Source organism: Gymnoscopelus microlampas, assembly GCF_963454915.1.
Source record: "Gymnoscopelus microlampas genome assembly, chromosome: 9".
Classification (NCBI taxonomy): Eukaryota; Metazoa; Chordata; class Actinopteri; order Myctophiformes; family Myctophidae; genus Gymnoscopelus; species Gymnoscopelus microlampas.
In genome coordinates this window covers 30,474,249-30,497,893 of record NC_139946.1, presented here as the reverse complement: position 1 = coordinate 30,497,893, position 23,645 = coordinate 30,474,249, and the positions used below count along the sequence as shown (strand labels likewise).

General features: G+C 41.1%; 1 protein-coding gene across 1 annotated transcript in view; it reads right to left on the bottom strand.

The window, feature by feature from the left end:
- The window catches only part of ghrhrb (growth hormone releasing hormone receptor b), a 52,278-nt gene that overhangs the window by 12,075 nt on the left and 16,558 nt on the right, over positions 1 to 23,645 (bottom strand). The window contains exons 3-6 of the mRNA XM_084067932.1: positions 9,255 to 9,362; positions 4,003 to 4,109; positions 2,431 to 2,528; positions 1,897 to 2,029 (exon numbers count right to left, since the gene is read on the bottom strand). Coding sequence (XP_083924058.1) covers positions 1,897 to 2,029; positions 2,431 to 2,528; positions 4,003 to 4,109; positions 9,255 to 9,362 — 446 coding nt within the window. The remainder of the gene's footprint in view (positions 1 to 1,896; positions 2,030 to 2,430; positions 2,529 to 4,002; positions 4,110 to 9,254; positions 9,363 to 23,645) is intronic.

Sequence of the window (23,645 nt, the reverse complement as noted above, 5' to 3'; positions counted from 1 at the left end):
ATACCAAGTGAATGCAAAACATTGAAATGCTGCTGTCAACTTTCAAAAGTTTATAACAAACTAACCTTTCCTATATGGATGTATAACTATTTCTGACAGAAAATTCACAGCTTTTATAGTTTCGTAAGATAGTCTTCCCTCTAAGTTGTAATGTAACACAGCTCTGTTTACACTTTTATTTATTCCCATTTAATATTAATTGTACATACATAGTTTTGTTTTGATTGTTTTGTTCCACTTTTGCTTTGGCAATGTAAACGTATGTTTTCTCATGCCAATAAAGCTCCTTTGAATTGAAATGAATTGCATTGAGACAGAGAGAGAGAGAGCATGCGTGTGTGCTTTTCACTATTTCTGAAAAACGTCTCAAAACGAGTCCCAGTGATGAGCAGATGCTGGACCCTCGTGGCTACACAACGGGCATACTTATAGCGTGACTTCAAGCGGCCCTATCAGCACAAAAGTGGGATTGAGAAACACACGTCATTAACCCATTAAGACCTGAGAACGATTCTACAAATGTCTTCTAAATCAGAAAAAAAAAAAAGTTTCCTGAAAAACGTATGTGAGTGGTGCTCAAACTTTTTCATGTCAAGGACCCCCAAAATGATATGTATTTGGCCGCGGACCAAAACCGTTCCTTTTTAATTATTCTTAAAACATTAATAAAATAGATATAGCAACATGTTGCATTGTGACACGTTGAACTTGTAGATCTGCTATTTTCACTTCTTTTGTGTGACACTCTTATATGACAAAGGGCATCAATTTAAAAAGTTGAAATATGGAGATTCAAGGACTTTCTGCCCGACAGCAACAATATGTTGCTGCCAAACAGTGTAAATGAGGAGAGCGTCTTTGCTGTTGTCTTTCAAAGAGTTAGATGTGTTGTGTGTTAAAGAGTGTTTACTTCCGTGGCCTTAATTGTGAATTAATTTAAGCACTAAAAGCATTAGCACAAAGTGTAACCACACAATGTAAGTGCACTGTAATTGTTTGTGTTGACATTGATTTGTTGTTCCATTTTCGGTAGATGTCCATCAAGTCCATTATGTGTCCAATGCGTGGCCATTAAGTTATGCCATTATGGGTCCATTAAGTCCATTATGCGTACTTATAATACCACTCCTTAAGTAAGGTCAGTATGACAAAATGAGTTTGTAAAGCTAAGTGTTATATTGTGAGAGGTATGTATGGCAGGGATTTCAAATCCTAGTCCTTAAAGATCCCTACTTTTGGGTTTCTATATACTCTCTGATAGTTCAATGCATTCACCTGGTTAGCCCTCCGCCCGAATAAAATTGTGTCATGTAAACACATGCATACAGAATGTACACACCCTTGTGCACACACACACACACACACACACACACACACACACACACACACACACACACACACACACACACACACACACACACACTCACACAAATATGTTTGCGATATATTTGTTTCCAAACCTTATCATTACGTGGCTAACTTCAACAATCAACCCTGCAAACCCCCTCACACAAATGTGAAGTCTGACACCTACAGTACATTAGTCGCACAATTACATGTGCTGAATTTATCAAGCATTCAGAATAGGGACCAAATGAGCCATACAACTTCCTTGGATTAATTCTAGGCATAAGGAATAGGAGATTATGAAACTGAGAAAGCTAGCATTTGTCATTTAACCCTATTTTGTATTGCTCTTCCAGAATATTCATTGAAATGAGTCATGGTTAGAGAATGACCTATTCAAAATAGGTGTGCGCGCGCACACACACACACACACACACACACACACACACACACACACACACACACACACACACACACACACACACACACACACACACACACACACACACACACACACACACACACACACACACACACACACACACAGACCGTGGACACGAAGCAGTGGTCCATGTCCGCATCAGAGAAGAGGACGCCATCTTTAATGAAGACGGCGCTGGCCCTCAGGATGAAGGAGGAGAACAGGTTGATGTGGATGTAGTTCCTGGTGCAGTGGAACTTCCTGCAGGGCAGAAGAGAAAAAAAACACAATTTCCTGCTTTAGAGATTTTTAATTTTATGAAAGGAGAGTTCCACGTCTTTACATTGTATTTACTTTCCTGCTAGTTCCACGTGGGCTACAAGCCCACAACGCCTCGCAGCGCGAGGCGTTGTGGGCTTGTAGATCGGCTGTTTTTGGCTTAGAGGTATAGGTGTAGAGGGAAAAAAGAGCAGACCAAGTAAACAAAAAAAAGTATCATTTACTTGAGCACCTGACCCTCAAAATGTCTGTGCACGCCACTGGGTTCATGGGCTTAAAGTCTACGGGCCTGTGTCCCTTGAAGGACACGCGGTGTTGGAGGGGTGATCTATTTTGAATGTATCTATCTATGCGTGGTTTTCTCAGAGAAGCAGGGGGTTTACCTGAACACGGTGAACACAAAAATGGCAGAAATGAGAGAGATAAGGGAGGTGGCGTATCCAGCGGTGTACACCTGCTTGACGTTGGAGAAGTAGGTTGTCTAAAATGGGGGACAAAAAGGAACATGGATTCACACTAATGTAATGGCTGATTTACCCTTGGTTGCACACTGCATCGCGTACCCACAAATAGCCGATCTACAAGCTCTCAACGGGTCGCAGCGTAACTTGTAGGTCGGCTATTTTCAGCGCATAACACAGGCACGCAATAAAGTACAAATCAGGCTTTAGCCTCTAGGAACGACAGCTTACGCTGAGACACATGGCACCTTCACATCACCTATTCAAATAATCCAAAAGGAGACAAGACTGGTGTTTTTAGCATGCTTATGTGAAGTGCACACAGTCACAGTTTACTATTGGCCTTGTTTTCTGTAATGTGAGTGTGTGAGTGTGATCTTATAGCTAACCACTTACGCCCGACTGTACATACTTCGTCCTACGACAAATCGCAAAAGTGTATCTACAAGCTTGTGAGAATGTAGATCTGTTATTTGAACATTTAGAATTTTAGGTAAAAACAAAAAAAAAAGTGTCCTTTTAAAAAAATATTTATATATGATATATAATAATAACAATGCCAGTTTACATGGTCAAATTAACACTCAGTATTTTTTAGTTTAGAGTGAAGTATGTCATAAAAGAGAGAAAACACCATGGCAATCACACATACCGTACTACAGTGCACATGAAACAGTGGAATAACAAGGTTGCAATGGACAGTGCTAAGAATAGAAACAATCTGAACATTCATTCAGTCTGTGATTGTTCAAAGTCCACCAGGGAGCTTTAGGGCTTCTAATCACTGTCTATCCTCTCTGTGTATTCTATTTTTCTCTTCCTGTCTCTCGAGTGTTCATGTGCTCTGGGGAGCAGCTAGTTGTTTTTTGTTGGACTCAAAGGCTGAATTTAGAGCAATTCAGGGTTAAAAGTACAAGGTAGCCTTCAGCAATTCAACAAATGTGCCCATCCATTCTTGATTTTGACTGTGATCTTGATTGTGATCTTGACTTTTGACCTTTTCAACCCCAAACCCAATTGTCTCTTCAGGGCAGCCCCACGGATCATTTAAAAAAAGCGTAAAATTCCGCCAGAAAAAAACTAAAAAACAAACACACACATACTCACGCACGCACGCACGCCTTTGACATTTCCAATCCAATGGTCAACAAGGGCAGTCTAGCCTAGTCTAGTCTACAACCTCATAATGTGTTGCAGCTGTGTTCGCTATTTCTGAAATAAATAAAATAATGTAAACATTTTGCTACAAAATAGCGATGCTAGGGTTAATGTCGTTTATGTTTTACCCAATTGTTTAATTGTGGTTTAATCACACATAAATATCAAACATATCAGCCAGTCTACATTTCCCAAAAAGAAATGCATGTCTGGTCAGAATCGGATATAAAACATATCCCCCACAGCACCGGTGATTAAATCATTAAAAATGAATGACATGAGGGGGATAATAAAAAAAAAGAACCAAAGAAATCTAACCCTGACCACATACAATACCTCTAACTCTGATTCCGTTTCTATGTACTCATAGTCCTCACAGGCCTCCAGGTAGCTGGGATAGAGATCCGTCCAGCCGTCCTTCGTACAGTTTCTGTAGATGAACCCTGGGAAACACAACCATCGTTCATAAAGGGTTAGAGAAGTCATCAGCAACAACTATCCCTAGAGATCCTTGATTTCATTTGAAGATACTGTAGGAGACAGAGGGTGCCATGCCATTATTCCGACGACCCATTTTTCCGACAGCCCATTGGTCCGACTGGCCCCATGATAACTAACCCTAACCCTAACATAATGGTCGGAATAATGTGATGTCGGAATTATGAGCGGACCCCGAGACAGAATAGGGTGGAAGGTACTGTAAGGACAGGAAATGGGTTATAAAAAGTTCTGAAACCCACGCAATGAGAGGGGAGAGATTTGGTATTTATTAAATCAGCAAAGAACACACCAAATGAGGAAAGACATCAAATAGGTATTTGAAATATGGTTGGTGAATAATGGGAAACATAAATAGTACTTAGATTCAATTGCTCATTGCTTCAAAATATCAGAGTTTGATATGAAATAATAGTGACGTATTTTAGTATTGTTTATTCGCGGCCATGCTGCCAAAGGGTGGCGCTGCTAGAGGGACACGGCCATCCTTAGAATACCACTACTACAGGGGCAAAACGTTTCTTTCATTGAGGAAGTTGGGGGTCACAGCAGGTCAATTTCAGAATGTAGCCAAATGTATCCCGCTTCTTATTCTTGGCTTTATTATAGGTATTTATGCGTATTTATAAAAGCTAAATCTGTCACTTTTATATATTTATAAATTGACAGATTATTAAAACCACAATCTTCACCTGTTGATGTTGCACCACTGTTTGGCTCTAATTTCACATAATTCCCTGTAAACAGGATGTGGCATGGCAGACAAGCATCTCCCCGCTACAAGCTATATCCCGCATGAGTCAAGTGTATATTGGCTTATTACTGATCATTTTAGGGAAGAGAATGAAGTGGTAACAAAAAATATATTGAAAAGTTACTTGAACTTTATGGCAAACACACATGCATTGGTATTCCTTTAATAAATTATCCTGCATCGTGGCTATTCGTGTGCAGCCTTTTCTTCACTTTTAGACTTATTTATTAAGGTCAGCAGCACCTCATCAATACTGATGTGCGTGCGCCCTTCTCCTGTTTATTTGGAGAGTAGAGTTAGGCAGATATAAATGAAGGCAGATAAATATGACTTAGGAAAAAATATTATACATTAATCTCTTCTTTTCTGAAAACCTTAAAAATATGACATAGGCAATTATGCTATGAGGCTAACGATACGCATGAACACACACAGAAACACACTGATGTATATGATGGCTGAGCAGAAACAACCCTGCTGCTCCGTTCATTAGGATTTAATGGACCAGACAATCATTCCATCTGCTCCTTAAGAAGGCTGGAGTTGTCAAGACGCACCTCACCTCACCTCACATCCTCTGGAGGGCATGGCATCAAGTTCTCAAAGTTTTTCATGTCAAGGACCCTCAAATGAATATGCAATATGCAGACCCCATCTGAAAGGAGTGTGTGTGTGTGTGTGTGTGTGTGTGTGTGTGTGTGTGTGTGTGTGTGTGTGTGTGTGGTCTAGAAATAGAAAATAAAACAATGACTTAATGTCAATATGTAATCACTAATATATAATTTGACTTACGCCCTTATGCCCAAAGCCATATCATTTAGTATAAAGCCCAACATTTGGATCTGTTGCATTAATGAAGGAAATGAAAAATATAATTACTTAATTTTGTAATGAATTAATTCCTTCCCTCTTTGACTTCACAGTAGGGCTGGCCAATTAACCAAAAATATATTGAAATGATCGATATTTAGATCTATTTAGACCAAAAAACTACTTAATCTAGCTCATGTAGGTTAATCAAATAATCAAGAAGCAGTTTTTTTTTGCTATAAATATGTTTTTATTTCTTACTTATCAACAAATCGACACAAAACATTTCAAATTGATTTTTTATAATTGACTAAATCAATTAGTCTGATTAACAACTTACCCTGTATTATACTTGGTTGTATAATGGATTTTCTATTATAATTTATGGTAATCCAGACAAAAGTTTGAAATAATATCGCCCAGCCCTACTTCACGGTCCTTTACTATATCCCATTTAGACCTGTTACACCTTTACGTTGTTATACAGTACCTTTCAATCCAGGAACGCCTCTGTGTCATGTTGTTGCTACTATATAATATATAGCAACATGATTTCTTTCTTTTTTCTTCATTAAACAATTTTGTTAGGATTAGGTTAGGATTTAGAAGGCGTTTTTAGAATCGGCCTCATGGGATATTGAAAGACTTGTTCAAACAACAATGTAATTAATGTCTTTGTGTTATCTGTGTACATTCAATTCAACATTATGTGTAGATATCACAAGTAGCCTACTCAAGCCTAATATTTATTAATAATCGGACACACAAAATAAATCCCCATAAGTTTAATAAACGACTGTCCCTGTCCTCTTGCATGTGAAGGTGAAGTGACGAGCAACTGAATGGTTTCTCCAGAAGCTATTGAACATAATATCGTTGCTGTCCGGCAGAAACCAGCTAACTCCATTTTGACGCTTTTGCATTTCTTTTCCATAATTCAGGGCCATTGAACACCCTGTGTTACCAACACACTCTGTGTGTTGGTAAAACAAATATTGAACCAATGAAAAGCATTAAAAAGCGCTTCTGACAAAACAGCTAACTCCATTGGATCCTCAAACTTTCTGCTAAACCAGCTAACTCCACCAGAGTTAGCTGGTTTAGCAGACTCCAGCCTCCACTCCCTTTTGACCTCCAACCTCATTGTGAGCTTGGAGGTCCATTCAGCTGTTCTTATCAATGATGAACAAAACCTCCTTTTTTCATTTCCTGAAAAAAACATTTGAGTTAGCTGGTTTCTGCCGGACAGCAGAGATATGGAAGACAGTCAAGGACGTAAACTAAACAATGACAAAGGTTTATGATAAGCTAACTTTTTTTGTATTGATTATTTTATTAAACTCTGGTATCTTTTTTGTGTAATTGATTACAACTGGTAAAGCCCTACTGCCCTACGCGCACACGCACACACACACATTATCTCTACATTCCAAAACATGCGCATTGCACACACATGTACACAGACGCACACAAAGACACACAAAGTTCCCACACATAATGCACACAACCAGGCAGCTGTTGAGAACTATGGGGACCTTACATCCTGTTCAGATAAAGCATGTGTGCATATAGACATAACAATCTACAGTACATCCCCAGCACAGGCCTAATGCACAGACTGTATGTTTCACAATATGTACACCACCACGAGCACAAACAAAATCTTTATACATTCTCTGACTGTGAGAAATCCTTTAGTAAAAGCTCTGACTCTGTCTCAGAACAGTGTGATGACTATAAGGCTGTAGGAGTTGAATATGAATGAGGGGGAGGCGGTGTCAGTAGCCACGCTCTCCCACAACATGGCCTGGAGTTAGATTGACGGAGCTCGCTCACCGTGCTCAGCGGCCATGACGCAGACAGGGTCACCCGGGCTCTTGGCAAGCGTTTGTGTGTGTCCCTGTATGTGTTTGGGAGGCAAAAGACTTGACAGTAATAATAGATCCCAGCTTCGTGCTCGCAAACATGCCTGTCCAAGCCAAGCAGTCTGTGGGCGGTTTTCTGAATATATCTTGCCGCCAAGAGATTTCACCGGTACCGGCGTTCTGCAGCCGGCGCAGGAATCCAAAGCCCCGCGGCGCTGATGAGGGCGGGTACAGCGGTTGGCTGTGCCAGCTAGCCTTGCTCACTGGAGGTCCAAGGGTAAGGCTCCGGGGAGGGCTGTGCTGTATATTTCCTACCACTCCTGCTAACGAGCAGCACCAACTCCTTCCCCTGTGCACGGCTCCACTGTGAACTGTTTGATTTTCTATTAATTCATTATTTTCTCAGACCGTGGCCTTTCTGTCAGTGAGGCCAAGTCGAATCGCAGCTACTTATCTTAACCCGCCGTGTGGGGGAAGTGGCGTGCGAGCGCCCACCAACGTTGCAGTGGGCAATGCGTATGAGCTAAACTTTCACTGACAGCCTCGTCGGGTGCTTTTCTCTACTATTCTATTTTTTTCTCTTTCAAACTTTGTGCCATTGAAAATGTAAAGTCTATGATATCATCATTCTTACATCCACTAAGTGCGTAAAGTCCCACCTACACATGCTCCACCACCGCTTCTACAGTATGTGCTTTAAGCTGCAATCCACGTTTTCTTTAGTGAATGAAATGTTATTTTTACCAAGTATGTTAATACAATGTATTATGTAACTAATACAAATGTGGTTGTTGGAGGCGTTCCCCCTGCCCCTCATTTGAGAAATTTAGATTTTGTGGTTGACAAGTGGTACAGTATTGCATAAAGCTCAAAATGTAATATTTCCCCTGTCCAAACAGGCTTTCTGTCATAGGTCAGCAGTACAAATTTCGGTGCTTGTACGGTACAGCCGTTAAGATGTGTATGTTTGTGACATCATGGATACTTTTGTCACTGGGGGCAACGCAAACAATTCACAAAGACCCCTTTTCCCTCACCACACACACGCCCATGGTTGCAAATGCAACAGCACTTGTAAGCACTCAACTTTATCCGTAGTCCTCTACCGCATCCTTTATCTAAAGTCAACCATTTTATGACGAATGAGTGGCCATAGGCATGTTTGTTTTCTTTAGGTGAGCCAGCTGGACAGAGCAGGAGTTGGGAGAAGGTGGGGTCTTGTAAACAGTCTAGAGATTGTGGATTTCTGAAAGCCAAGTTCGTGTCAAGAGACGAGAGGGACAGGACCCTCTATGCAGAATAAGTCTGTCTTCTATAAAACACTGTGAAATCATAACACTGTTCCTAAGAGATAGCTATATATAACCCAGTGCTTAGCTAAACGAAAACGACAGATGCAATGGGCTTACATTTATTCTACTGTAGTGTTTGTGCCGGCAAAAAGTCCCACAGATTAATCTTCTTGATAGACAGAAAACGTGCATAGGCTACAGGGAAAAAAATGAAGAAAAAAAAAACTGCGGAACCCTAGCTTCACAAACCTTATTGTGGAGTTGAGGTATTGTTGAACTTGAAGGTATTGCGATCATTACTCCAAGCTGCTGGGGTATACAGTACACTCACAAATGGTTACAGTACAGTATGAGAGAGGAAGCATTTACCTTGCTGATTACCGAAAAGCTGTGAGGCGTTGGCACAGGAGACGCTGACCACCTGTCCCACCTCGGCACGGTGCCAGCAGCGAATGTGGTCCCAGAACGTCCGACACCCTATAGGACAGGATGAGAGACAGTTAACACAGAGCGAGTCATAGGTCCCTGTCACTACTTCACACAGTCCAGATGAGCGGCTCGTCCCACGAGTACACTGTAAACGCAGAGGGCCGTAAATCACTTCCGAACTGAGACGCTTCAAATTCAGATACATTAAGGTCCAAGTAGTGCAGTGAAGAGTACATCATTATATAATGCAGTGAGAGCCAGAAGTGGACGGAAAGCATGAGTGAAAGTATTCACACAGTGAACTACAGTGGCGTTTACTGTCAATGACATTCTGCCGGGAATCTGCAGTGCAAGTTCTTTTTAACGCTTTTTCAAAGGCAATATAGTAATTACCCCTAATTGAGAAGAAGGTAAAATATACGCACACTGGTTTAAAGTTGCGCCATTGGTTTATTTAATGGCGCAACGTTTCGACTTTTTAGGTCTTCATCAGGCAAATTTTCAGACCTAAAAGTGCAGATATTTACTCACGACCCATAAAAGTGGTTGTATGACCCAAAAATGGGCCCTGAGTGTCCTGACCTATTGTTTGGGAACCACTGCACAATTAATAGACTAACGTCTCGCTTCTACTGGACCACTGATTCCCAAGGACGCGAGCTATCTTTGGTTGCTGACCCGCTTTTATGGGTTGCAAGTAAATATGGCATTTTGTTTTTGTTGTTGTTGTTGTTTATGTATTTATTTTTTACATTTCCTACACCTATTGGGCCCGATTCATGAACCGTACTTACGAACAAATTTGTTCTTAGACCCACTTAAGAAGTTTTTTAAGAGATTTTGGCATTCACAAATGTTTTCTTAGCTGTGATTTGTTCTTAAGTTAAGAAGAAATCTACGCATACTAGAGAGCACTCTTAGGGTGGCCTTTGAGTTCTTAAGTGTGATATGTTTGTGCAAAAATAATTAATTCTCGAAGTTTCTTCAATTCTACAGTTGTATAATATAGGATTTAAATTACAATAATATTTTTATCATATCTTTAGAGCAAAAAAGGTTCTCAAAGGTGTGGTCTGGGGACCCCCAGGGGTCCTTGAAGCTGTTCCAGGGGGTCCACAGCAAACGAGGAACAGTTTAATCACTTTAACCCTATTTTATACTTTTTTGAAAATAGCTGATCTACAAGCTCACAACGCGTCCCATTACTGGCAATTTTGAACTTGTAGATCGGCTATTTTCGAAACATTTTTAACAGCTAATTTCAGCAAATTTACATTGATATCGAGTGGTGATATGTTGATTAATGTGAGAGAAATAATAAAATACATTCATTAATTAAATAAAATAATTTGCTGTTCACTTCAGAAGTACCTCCACAGAAATATTTATTTATTTTTATGTTTGGAGTCTGGTGTTCCACCATCTTTAGGCTTTAGTTTAGGTATTCTTTACTTCATTCTCTCAACTTTATTTCTCTGTGTGATTTCCTGTGATTTCTGTGTGCAGCAATCACACACAGGTGTGACTGCAGGCAGAGCCTAAGAACATCTCATGAATCTGACTCGACTTCTCTTAGGAATTCACTTAGGAAGAAATTTAAGAAGACAACTTACGAATTTATTGCTGAATGAGGCCCATTGTTCTTTTGTCCTTTCTTTTTTTTTAAATGTTCCCCCCCAAAAAAGTAAGTGTTTTTTAAACATTATAAAATAAAAAACAAACTGGGTATATTGGTATTTTCACTATTATCCTTGAATTGAAAAGGTTTGGGAACCCCTGTACTATATGTATATGTATTATATCTTCGATCAGAAGCTCTCAGATCGACATTATGAACAGTGGGTCTCATGCAGCAACCGTTCTTAAGAGGACATTTCTTCTTAAACCCACTTAAGAAGTTTTTAAGAAGATTTTGGTATACTCCAATGTTTTCTTAGCTGTGATCTGTTATTAGGTAAGAACAGAATCTACGCACACTTTCTTAAGAGGATTTTTTTTCTTAGACCCACTTCAGAATTTTTAAGAAGCTTTTGGTATACTCCAATGTTTTCTTAGCTGTGATCTGTTCTCAGGTAAGAACAGAATCTACACACTGAAGAGCCCTCTTAGGGTGGCCTTTGAGTTCTTAAGTGTGACATGCAAAAATAATTAATTCTCAAAGTGTCTTCAATTCTACAGTTGTATAATATAGGATTTAAATTACAATAATATTTTTATCATATCTTTAGAGCAAAAAAGGTTCTCAAACGTGTGGTCCCCAGACCACACGTTTGAGAACCTTTTTTGAGGGAGTTCCAGGGAGGGAGGGAGTTCCAGGGGTCCACAGCAAACGAGAAACAGTTTAATAACTTTAACCCTATTTTATACTTTGTTTGAAAATAGACGATCTACAAGCTCACAACACGTCCCATTACTGGCCATTTTGAGCTTGTAGAGCTCAAAATGGCCAGTAATGGCCATTTGATAAATCTTGAAAACATTTCCCTAGCAGAAAATATTTTCAGGTGGGGGTCTGCAGCCAAATGCATGTCAATTTGGGGGTCCTTGACATAAAATGTTTGAGAACAACTGCTTTAGAGTTTTCAACGGGTCTGAAATTACAATCTAACCCAAACGCACCCGGTTGAGTTGAAGCCCAAGCCCCATACCCACCACATAACCCCCCACCCAACCCACCCTCAACGCCCCCCCATACCCCCACCCCAATATCCCCGACATTCGCCACACACCCATTTTCCCGTCCCCTTCCTACCTTAAAGCCCCCCTACACCCACCCGTCACACCCATCCCCATACCCCCCACACAGCCCCCTACACCCCTCCTTGCACCACCATATCACCCACCACATCCCTATTTCCACCCCATTACATACCAAGCAGCTGCTACCTTAAAGACCCTCCATATCCACCCACCACATTTTTCAGTAATAAAATGTTTTATATCCACTACTAACGCTACTCCTGAACATGAAATATGGATAACATGCTAATTTCAGCAAATTTACATTGATGTCTAGTGGTGATATGTTGATTAATGTGAGAAAAATGATAAAATACATTAATTAATCAAATACAATAATTTGCTGTTCACTTCAGAAGTACCTCCACAGAACTATTGATTTATTTATTTTTATGTTTGGAGTCTGGTGTTCAACCATCTTTAGACTTTAGTTTAGGTAATATTTACTTCATTCTCTCAACTTTATTTCTGTGTGATTTCCTATGATTTCTGTGAGCAGTGTGACTGCAGCAGGGCCATGCAGTCATGCCATAAGGGGATTGGTGGGGCGGCTACCTATGGTAATTAGGATTAATTGGCACACCCCTTCAAGTTACGAGGATTGGGATTCATCATCATAAGAACATAAGTTACGAACAATTCTGCCTTTTAAGAACGTTTCATGAATCTGACTCGACTTCTCTTAGGAATTCACTTAGGAAGAAATGTAAGAGGAAACAATAGGATCTTATTGCTGCATGAGGCCCACAGTGACTTTATTTTCAGCCCTAGGCTCTAGTATGTGTTGGGTGACCCTCTGCTCCTTGCTAATTGTAAAAGACCTGATGCAGAATGGATCCGGAACAGAATTATGGTGGGAAAGCAGATCATAATGAGGGGGTGGAAGACATCAGGGGGACCCTCTGTGCAGGATTGGCTGATTGAGCTGGGAAAGGTTGCAGCATATGAGCGTCTATCTTACGGGATGCAAAACAGATTAGAGGCGTTCGAACTGAAACGGGGGAAATATCTTATTTATATCGGGGGGGGGGTCTTGAGCCAGCCTGGGGCCCCTCCGCATAAGCAGAAGGGCCCCAGGCTGGCTTGGGGTCTCAGCCCTATTTGGGTATTGATAGCTGAGGAGATCAGGCATGTAGTAGTGGCTCATAAATGTAATGTATTCTATCATGTGATCGTGTTGTGGACTGAGTGAGTGAGGCTTCGTTTTGTGCAATACAAACCTTGTATTTTGTATTTTATGTTTGTTTGGGTGTGTGTATGTGTGTAGGTTTGTATGTACAGTGTATATCGCAGTATGCATGCGTGTATGCAGCAAATGGATGTACCTTTCTGTTTTTTTTGTTTGGGGGATATCTGTATAGTTTGGTTGTTGTTTTATGTTTTTTTGTATGTAAATGAAATATAAATCATTAAAAAAAAAGAAGCTCTCAGATTGAAACCCATTTATATTGTTATCAAAAGGGGGGCATTAAACATCTGGGGGCATTACAAATCTTTTGGAAAAAAGGGCGCATTAAGCTTTATCATGAAAAACATGGGCTTCTTCTGTGTCCCAACAGGCCTCTCGACATAGTAAGTAGGCTATGCTACCTGCCTTATGACACATCAAAGAATGTCATGTCACGTCAATCATAACTGCAGCGTTGAGCCCCATGGGCTTTTTCAGTGGCAATATGGTAACTAATTACCCCTAATTAACATGTGTGTTGTGTTTGATTCCATGTCCTACAGTTCTGACTTGGATGAAACTTCACAGGCTAACAGTCGGTCATCAACCCAAAAGTATTTAACTTATGTTAATTTCCACTAATATTACATCTTTTGAAGGTAGATCATGCAGGCCAATATTTCATCTTTGATTATGTAAATGCAGACCATTTCCCACATGGGGGAGAGCAGCGCTTGCAGATTTTGTCTAAGGCTTTGCTGCAAGCGTGGGTGTACAGTGCGTAGGAATCTCTCTTGAGTGGCATCCTAGTTAGACACACTTGGATGCCTGGATACGTGAATGGGCATTGCTGTTAATGAGAGTCACATTGTAGTGTGCTGCCGAGGTGGACAGAGCATGGGTATCTATGAATCATTTATAAGTATATATTTATATACTTATAAATGCGTGCACGCCACTTGCACTCCGACACCTAGATACATGTGTGATCGCTCTCTCTCTCTCTCTCTCTCTCTCTCTCTCTCTCTCTCTCTCTCTCTCTCTCTCTCTCTCTCTCTCTCTCTCTCTCTCTCTCTCTCTCTCTCTCTCTCTCTCTCTCTCTCCATTGAGGACCTTGACTCTATCTTAATTATTCCATATCCATGTCAGGGTTACATATCGGTTACATGTAGGCTGAAGGTTAATGAAGAAAAGCCATTAAATCCATCTGTTTGACTAAGTACAAAGATGGAATATTTGCAGTTCCAGTTCTCATCTAATACTGATTAAGAAGGCAGGGAGGTGTCTGTGAGATTAGCTCAATGTCTAGACATTCAATTCCAACTATAAATGAACCCAGGCGGTTTATTCTCTTCCATGTAAAGTACTTGCTTCTCTTGCTTTTGACACGTTTTATTTGAGTTTTCATGCAACAAAACCACTTATACAAAAGTCCTTGAATGTTAAGTTAAATGGCAAAAACTTTTGCACGTGCCTTTAATAATATTTTCTCCAGAAAATATTTAGTTTTGAGAAATGTAAAACAAAGGATATTTACTCGCCACCCATAAAAGTGGTGGCAGGACACTTAATACCACGTGCCACTGGCTGAAATTAATCAACTAATGACTTGATTCTACTGGACCACTGATTGCCAAACATAAGGACGCAAGCTATCTTTGGTTGCAGACCTGCTTTTATGAACGTATATAGCTTTTTTCATCTTTTTTTTCCTACACTTTTTGTATTTTTTTCCATTCTTTTTAAAGAAAAAAATCCCCAAAAGTTTAAAAAGTGTTCAGAAATGTAACAATAATAAAGAACAAACTGGCAGATCTACTATTATGGTTATTTTCACTATTATCTTTTGGGTCTTGAATTGAAAAGGTTTGGGAACCCCTGTACTGTAGTATGAGGTGTACTACTGTAGATGAAACCCATTCATATTGTTGTCAAAATCTGGGCATTGGAAAACAGGGGGGCATTAAAGACGCACTGAAGTGACACTTCGGTCATTTTATTTTGAAGGTTCAGCCCGAAACGTCGGCTCAACGACTCTAAACCAATCAGAAGGTCCCATCCCTTCAGGCTATGGGACGTTGGATCTCAATCACTTCAGCCGTGCTGGCACACGGCTAGTGTTTGTTTACAAGTGAGAGAGAGACGGCCAGTGAAGCACGTTTGCTACTACCTGGCTTATTTCTAACCTATAATGTTTTCAGATACATATTTTAGTGTGCAGATGAAGTTTAAAATGAGTAATACACTCATCTTCAATGAGATTCAAAACGGAGTATCTCTGTAATTAAAATCAGCTGTGTTTGAAGAACGTGCAGCTATGGGAATCAAACAGGTGCATGTAATCAAGATTCATTTATATTCGTGAAGGCTGTATTATGTCATCACGCAGCACGTTTTCGTTTACAGGAAGTAATTAAGATTGGCTTTTTAGGGACTTTAGATGTAAAAATACACAAAAATGGGTTTTTTTCTTTTTTTTTGGCATCTATTGTTAGGTATGCCCATATGATGACCACGGATATGCTCTAAAAGTGTGAAAAACATGTTTTTCATTTCACTACACCTTTAAGCTTTTTCATTAAAAAATATGGGCTTCTTCTGTGTCCCAACAGGCCACTTCTCCAAAGTGAGTGACACCCACAGCCACAACACAAACCCACATTTAGAACAAACATGGAAAAATTCTCATTCTACTCTGCCACCAAAATGTGGAATGCCCTGACACCATCCATTTCAGATGTGAATCAATGGTTTCTTTCAAAACTGGCCTGAAGAAAACATCTATCAGAGTATCAGTAGACCACAAGGGGAGGTAAATGTAAATTACCATCGAAAGGAGGTGTCATTACTGCCTGCACAAAGTACAAAACACTGATGTTGGCCTAAAAAGCAACCAAACAGTATGGCACCCCCACATCTTCAAAGCCTGATCCAACCCTACAACCCCTCCTGCTCACTCAGATCAGCTAACATAGGGAAGCTATCAGAACCTCCCTAAAACATCCGGGACAACGCTCCACGCGTCCCAGACTCTTCTCCCTTCTGGCTCCGAAACTGAGCATGAACAAACTCCCCATTGCAGTAAGAACTGCAGACTCACTTCTTCAGACTCCACCTTAGCCCGTAGCACTTGCCGTAGTGCACTTGCCCTAGCCTTGACGACCTTGCAGGCTTATGCAAAGGCTAAAATGTAATTTAGATATGTTATGTAGACAGATGTCAAGTTCATTTGTAGACCTGGCATCCTATAGTGTGTATAGTTTCAATGTACAGATTATAGATTTTTTTTATATTATACTGTTTTTAGACTGATTATAGGTTCTTGGTTTACCTATGAACCTAGATCACTATCTATATGCATTTGATGTATGACCTCATGTTTACCTTGCTAAAGGCCTTTGCACACAGGGTGCGATTAGTCAATCAGTTTTTACCTCATGCGAAAAAACGCACGAATCGAACTGGGTTCGATTGAAAAAAAAACCGCATCGCGGCATCGCATCACCGCACGGGGTGTGCATGAGGTCATTGAGAATCATGTGTTCATTTAAAAAATGATATTGTCCGTTTTTTTTCGTGCGGAAAATCACACCCTGTCTGCAAAGGCCTTTACTGTAAATCGCCCTGGATTAAGTCTGCTAAATACCTAAATTGTAAATTGTAATTTTGCAATGCCGTTTTTTTTTTCCTTTGTATATAATAGTGTTTGTATTTGTTGATGACATGTATTATTGTAAAAATGTTATGCTATGCTGATGAATTGAACGAATACATAGGACCACAATGGAAACAAGTCCCCAGGACCTTTTTGTGTTATCCTTTTAGCCTTGTGCCTTACTGTACCACGTGCTGTTTACATTTCTGACTAATACAGTATTCAATCAAGCAATCAAACTCTCGACATACTGTAGTAAGTAGGCTAGGCTACCTGCCTTAAGTACATCAAAGAATTTCATGTCACGTTAATTGAAACTGCAGCGCTGAGCCCCAGGCTCATAAAACAGCTCTCGCCCGCAAAGTTGGACCTTCCCTATCGCAACCATGTCCCTTGATCAGTATGACTTTGAATATGACTTCTGCAGATATTTGTCATTAGTTCTGCTTACTGTTTGCACAATAATGTTGCGGAGCTCATATCGTTTCGTGAACTGGATGTGTCACATAATTAGCCCGTTACTCACGATGGACGCGCTGACGGGCTCTCCGGCTAATGAAAAGCCACTCTATTAGAATACAGACCATAGCGCCGTGAAAGTGCACCGCGCTGTTGTTTGAAGTGAAGCGTCTGAATGCAGCTTTGTCGGGTGCCAACAGTTATTACACTAATTGATGCATTGTACAGTGGCAGGTTTGAAAGGAAGGCGGACGAATAGACCTCTCGTTTTCTATCTGGGCTTCCTCTGGCCTGATTTATACATGGTTGTAAAAATCCGGCATCAGGTGGTAATGTCTCTATCCGAGAGTGTCCCATACTTACTGAACCCATCAAGTGTAGAAGGGCCGGTGCCTTGAAAACATTAGCCTTGATTTCCGTGCTCAAGCTCTTGGATGTGTCTCCATTACTTTATTACTCAGTTGTCCCATTTGGACTGGTGATGGGGTCACCATGTCATCAAGAAGTTCACCTTCACTAATAGCTGAGCATTATATCCAGGGAGAGAATGAGGGTCAGGAGATATTATGTGGGCCTACACATACACACAAAAACACACAGAACCAGTTGCTCGCATACACTAAGCACAGACACACACAGAGAATGAGAGAAAGACAGAGAGAAAGAGAGAGCGAGAGAGAGAGAGCACTTCAGCAACAACATAAGCGGATGTAGGATTTAAGATGTTCTTGATCTTGTGAGCTTGTCGATTGGCTAGATTCAGCGAAGATATTTGGTGGAGAAGTAAAGAGGCTGGGGTGTAGTAGTATAGATTCCCTGGGGTCAACAAAGTATATAGGGATTAATTGGTTAAAAGCTGAGACAGGTAAGCACACACAGTCATGTCTGCCTAGCATACAGCTTCAGCAGGCCTCATGACGGCACACAGTGAGACCGTCGTTCATGGGGTTTGTGAGAAACACTGCGTTCTGCGCTGAGGGGCAGAGGGGTGCCTTCTCCGAGCTGCACATTTGATGTGTATCCGTGACAAAGGGGAATTAGATTGACCAAAGGTGGAGTGCATGTTTCATCTGTCCCATTACCCGCCTCCTATATCCTCCTATACATCCTACAAACAGTATATCCTATATATCCTCCTCTCAGGCTTTAGTTTCTGTTGGCCGAGTGTAGCATTTGTCTTCCGTATTTTCATGTACGAAAGAGCAATAGGCTCTGTTGTTAACATTGTTAGCAATATTGCAGCTCAAAGGGCTCTATGGGGACATGCAATGCCCTCCCTCACAACAAGTGACATTATTAAGATTGAGGGGGGAGATGCGGAGTGGGAAGGATAGTGAGGGAAGAGAGAAGCTTTTGCAGTATTATTCAGTGTAATGATGTTGTTCTTATACCCATGAGGAAAAATACTGATAAGGGCAGAGCTTTGATATACAGTACATGTCAGTATCAGACAAGTCAAACAACTGGCTTTGTAAAAGCATGCCAGGTCTCGTTTTAAACAATGGATAATTATTACGGAAACCCAGAATTCTTTCAAATATTTAGACTGCATACACGTCCTCCCTGGGTTCTCTCTATCTATATCTCTCTCTGCTCTCTCTCTCTTGTCTTTCTCTCCTCTCCTCTGTAGCTTCCCAACTCCAAAAGCAACACCAACCATACCAACAAATCCACAAATTAGGTTTCCACCGACCAGAATTAGATTGATAAAAGCAATATCGCAGCAAGTGATGCATACCATCTCTCTGAATGTTGACGTGTCGTGCATCGTTATAATGAACCAGTGGAAACTTGGTGGGTTGTCGAGGCGGACAGGGTCGATTCTGGCAGATACAAGGTGGACACAAACAATAAATAATAGGTTCTATAGAGACCACACACACACACGCACTCCCGTTGTTCAGGCACATGCTGTGTTCTCTGCTATGCTATAATTGGATATGATAATGACAACGGTGGCCACATGGAGACGAGAGAGGGCAGGAGAGCCATGGTGACCCATGATCCATGGAAATGCCAAACGAGGAGCTTTAAAGCCACATTTAAACAAGCCCACGCACGCACGCACACGCACACACACACACACACACACACACACACACACACACACACACACACACACACACACACACACACACTTACCCTCCTCTCTACCTCTCGAATGCAGTGACTGTGCTCCCTCTCTTTCTGTCTCACCAATAGAATAATACTCTGGTTGGCTATTGTTCAGTGTGAGTCTGATTATCAATAGTATGTAGTGGATATTCAGCTGTCAGACCCATTGTGTGCTACTCCATTCCATTGGCCGGGGTCAAATGAAATGGTTATAGCACACAACTGGTTTAGGAATGGGTTTGGTGAGGTTTTATTAATTAATTTGAGTTAAGGTTAGTGTTGTTTGGTTTAAGCCTGGGTTTGGTGTATCTAAAGGGTAAGTTCAGCCATTTAGACCTATATCTAATTTGTCTCTTACTGTACATGACCGTTGTACTTGGACCAGCATAGACTATTACAGTAGCTTCAGAGACAGCTGTCGGCAACAAGAGGTTACAAACAGGAGCTACAGTAGGTCTTTCTGCTAACAAGCTGTCCAATCAGTCTATGTCAAAATAGACTCAATCTCCAGGCTTTTATTTTCCTGGACCAGCCTGTTGACGTTCCTGGAATAGGAAGTGGGTGATTTCCCCAACCAACCAGAGTGCAGTGGGCGTTGCTCCAAATGTTGTGACGTCAGGGCTCTCAATGCTGCACATTGGGGAGGAGGGGCATGGGGGCGGGAGCACAGATCGGTGAACTAATGGGATTTTGAAACCGCCCCTCTAGACAGGATAGATGCGCTACGGCAGCCTAATGTCAAAATAACTCCCCAATATTCAGTCTGTGTTCAGTCAAGAGCAAGACATGCTGGCCTCTATGGAATCCAAGTGACTGAAAACAGTCGTGGTGACAGAGAACGTTAATCCAGGGGATGTTCTGAGAGCAGTTGCCCAAAACAAAAACAAAATATTGTTGTAACTTGTGAAATAAAATACATATGATTGAACTGCGAAGAACCAGCACAGCATTTCACAACATTCCACAGTATTTTGTATATTAGCCAGAGTTAGGTCATAATAGGGATGGCCAAATGGAGACATTTTATTAACCGGTTGCCGTTAGGCCTTACAAATTAATTAATCATTAACCGTTAAGGAAATGTGTTCCCAAAAAAAAAGTGCTATTTGCAAATTAAAAAAAGAGAAATACACTGTTTTTTTAAATCCCGCTTCTTTTTGTGTTTACTATAGTGTTAGTTTAGTGGAAGTAACGTGTGGTTGCAGGTGTAGACTTGGCCCTTCAAAATATATATATATATATATATTTTTAATGGTTTGCTATTAGCCGTTAGTGTTAACCGGTTGCCAATTTCTTAACGATTAACGGTTAACGGGTAATGGTTAACGGTTGGCCATCCCTAGGTCACACCTATAAATTGTCTCCCACTATTACTTCCGGCAGAAGATTTGTTGCATCTTGTTTAATAATAATAGGCTACAACAAACCTATGACCCAATATTCTTCACCAACTGAACTCTACCAGGCTCCTTGTGCAAATATTTACAATGTGACGTGACTGCCCTCAAAGCCAGATGAAGTGACAAAAGTAGAATAAAATCTATGTAAGAACACAAAACTTTTCTGTCTATACTTCCAGGGAGGAATGTTATTAATTTACTTATAGTGACTTATAATCACGCTATAATGCATTATAACAGTGATTATAATGCATCATAAATGATTATATATTGTATTATGATAAAAATGTACACCTACAGCTACTGCTGTTGGCAACTTCACCTCCTTTGACTGTACTCAACATGTCTCTGGCCCTACAGATGAAATTATTGTCTCCGCAAGGCCGAAGGCATGGCCGAGACTATGTTTTGTTAGCCTCGCGTGGCCAGACTATATCACTGCGTGGATATGAGTCTGGTGCTTCTATGAGAATGTTTTTCGTCCAAGGGGCTGGTTCAAAAGAATGGCCCTGGACCCAATTGGTTAGACCTACAACCAATCAGAGCAGCACAGCCTGCTACAGTACGTCACACATAAGCGCCGGTAGTGAAATTGTAAGCAAAGAGCAGAATAGTTAACTTTGTCTGGACTCGGCTCTTAAAAGGCTTCTTGAAGAACAACAGAGAGAGACAGAAAAATAGATGATGTGAATGATTATTGTCGGCATCCATGTTTGTTGTGATTGTTGTGATTCCCATATTTGGATACTGGGCCCTGATTGGTCACCCCAGACTTCTGGAGCAGGAAATGGATTCAAAACGGAGTGGGGCCAGACCCAAATCGCAGAGGGCAATTTATTTTTTGCACTGGCAGATTTGTCTGGTCCCAGGCTAATGTTTTGTACCCTGTCGTCCGTCTTGGCTTCCAAAGTTTGCAGGAGTGCTCCGTTTTTTACCTGACCTGGCGTAGACCTGTGCTCCGAGGAGCACTTTTTCTAGTTTTGTCTTATTTCACTTTTCCTGTATTTTGTTTGGTACAATTGAACAAACATTATACAATTCAAGTCTTTCTATTAGTCGTTATTCAATAATCTAAAGTTTGCTTAGTTAACATCAAGGGGCAACATCCAAAAGGGCAATATAGTCTTCAAAACAAAACAAAAAAAATGCAAAACGGCGAATTGAGACACAACCATAAACTGTAAAGAATGAAAGTGACGCAATTGGTTTCTACAGACAGTAAATGAAGCCGATTTTTCAGCCCATATTTTGACTAAAAGAGGCGCATCCTGTACGGGACTTCACTTGTCCCGGTAAAAGGAAGATGCATATAAAAATTTAAAAAGTGTGTGCGTCTGCCTGCCTATGTGTTTGTGTGCTGTATGCGAAGGACGCTAGGGCCCTGGGGGTGCCGCTCTGTTGACTGGACAGGCTCAGTGTGCGCTCGCGTGTGCTTGTGTGAGACTTTCCTCATTGTGTTTGTGGAAAATGTGCGCTGGTGGTGCCTGTGAGCGAGCGAAGAGAAGATAGAGAGGCAGATGCCCCGGCCCTCCTAAACAGTGGGAAGAAAAACTGTGTTAAGCCTGCTGCCCATGAGTGGAGATGTGTCAGAGGCTCAGAGCCTTCTGCACCTTGTGTCGTACGGACACAAGGACTCTGTCTGACTCAGTAGCACGTTAGAACTCCCTCTAACACTATGGACCAGACCAGAGCTATGTATGTCAAAGGGAGGCGCAGAAACAAAATAAAGGTGCATCTAACATTGTTCTACTGAAAATAAGTTGCTGCATGTGAGGTTACGTTAGTATATCATACTAGCTTATAGTTAGTTAGACACGGACTGAGCTACAACAGCCAACGTGCTTGGCCCCAAAACTGTGTGGATATTCTGAAAGAATGAGCTGTCTCCTCTCCTCCTCCTCCTCCTCCCCCGCGGCTGCAGCAGCAGGTGAGCTGCACTCCCTGTGTGTGTGTGTGTGTGTGTGTGTGTGTGTGTGTGTGTGTGTGTGTGTGTGTGTGTGTGCGTGCGTGCGTGCGTGCGTGCGTGCGTGCGTGCGTACGTGCGTGCCTGCCTGCCTGCCTGCCTGCCTGCGTGTGTGTGTGTGTGTGTACTGTGAAGGATAACATTAAGTCTAATAATGATGTACCGTGCATGTTCACATCATGTATACTTTACATTACTTAATTTCATACCCTTTTCCAAAGCATACTTTTATTATATACTTTTTCACATTTTGCAAAAAATTGCTAATGTCAAACTGCAAAACATACATACATACACAATACATATCTGATGTATGGCTGAAGCATTGCATTTCATTTCCTTGTGATTATGGTCTGAATGGTGTGATGCAGTAGCCTAATGCAGGTGTAAGACCAATGTGTTTGTATTGTGTTATAGGTATAATGCATAGTTTTCTATGCATTTCAGGGGTTTTGGGGGGTTTGACCCCCCAAAAAGATTTCTGCCGCGTGCCCAGGATGTGTCCCTTATTTCAATCTCTGGGTCTTGGCAACCCTGACAACAGCCCGCTTCACCTTTTGGCCTATAACTTGAACTGTAAGTCATACAATCAACATCTTTTCCCCCTGGATTCCTTGGATCATGACACAATTTATAAGCCCTGTTTGTGCCAGATTACATAGTGTGTTTTCTTCAAAACACACCTTTTGCTACAACTCCTACAGACTTTATCAAAAACTCACACAAATCGGTACACATTATCTCTGGGGTCGTGTGATCAAGATGTATGAGTTTGATTTTTCAGATCCCATTCCATGTGGCTATGACCACAGTTTGCGGGCCCTGGCTAGGC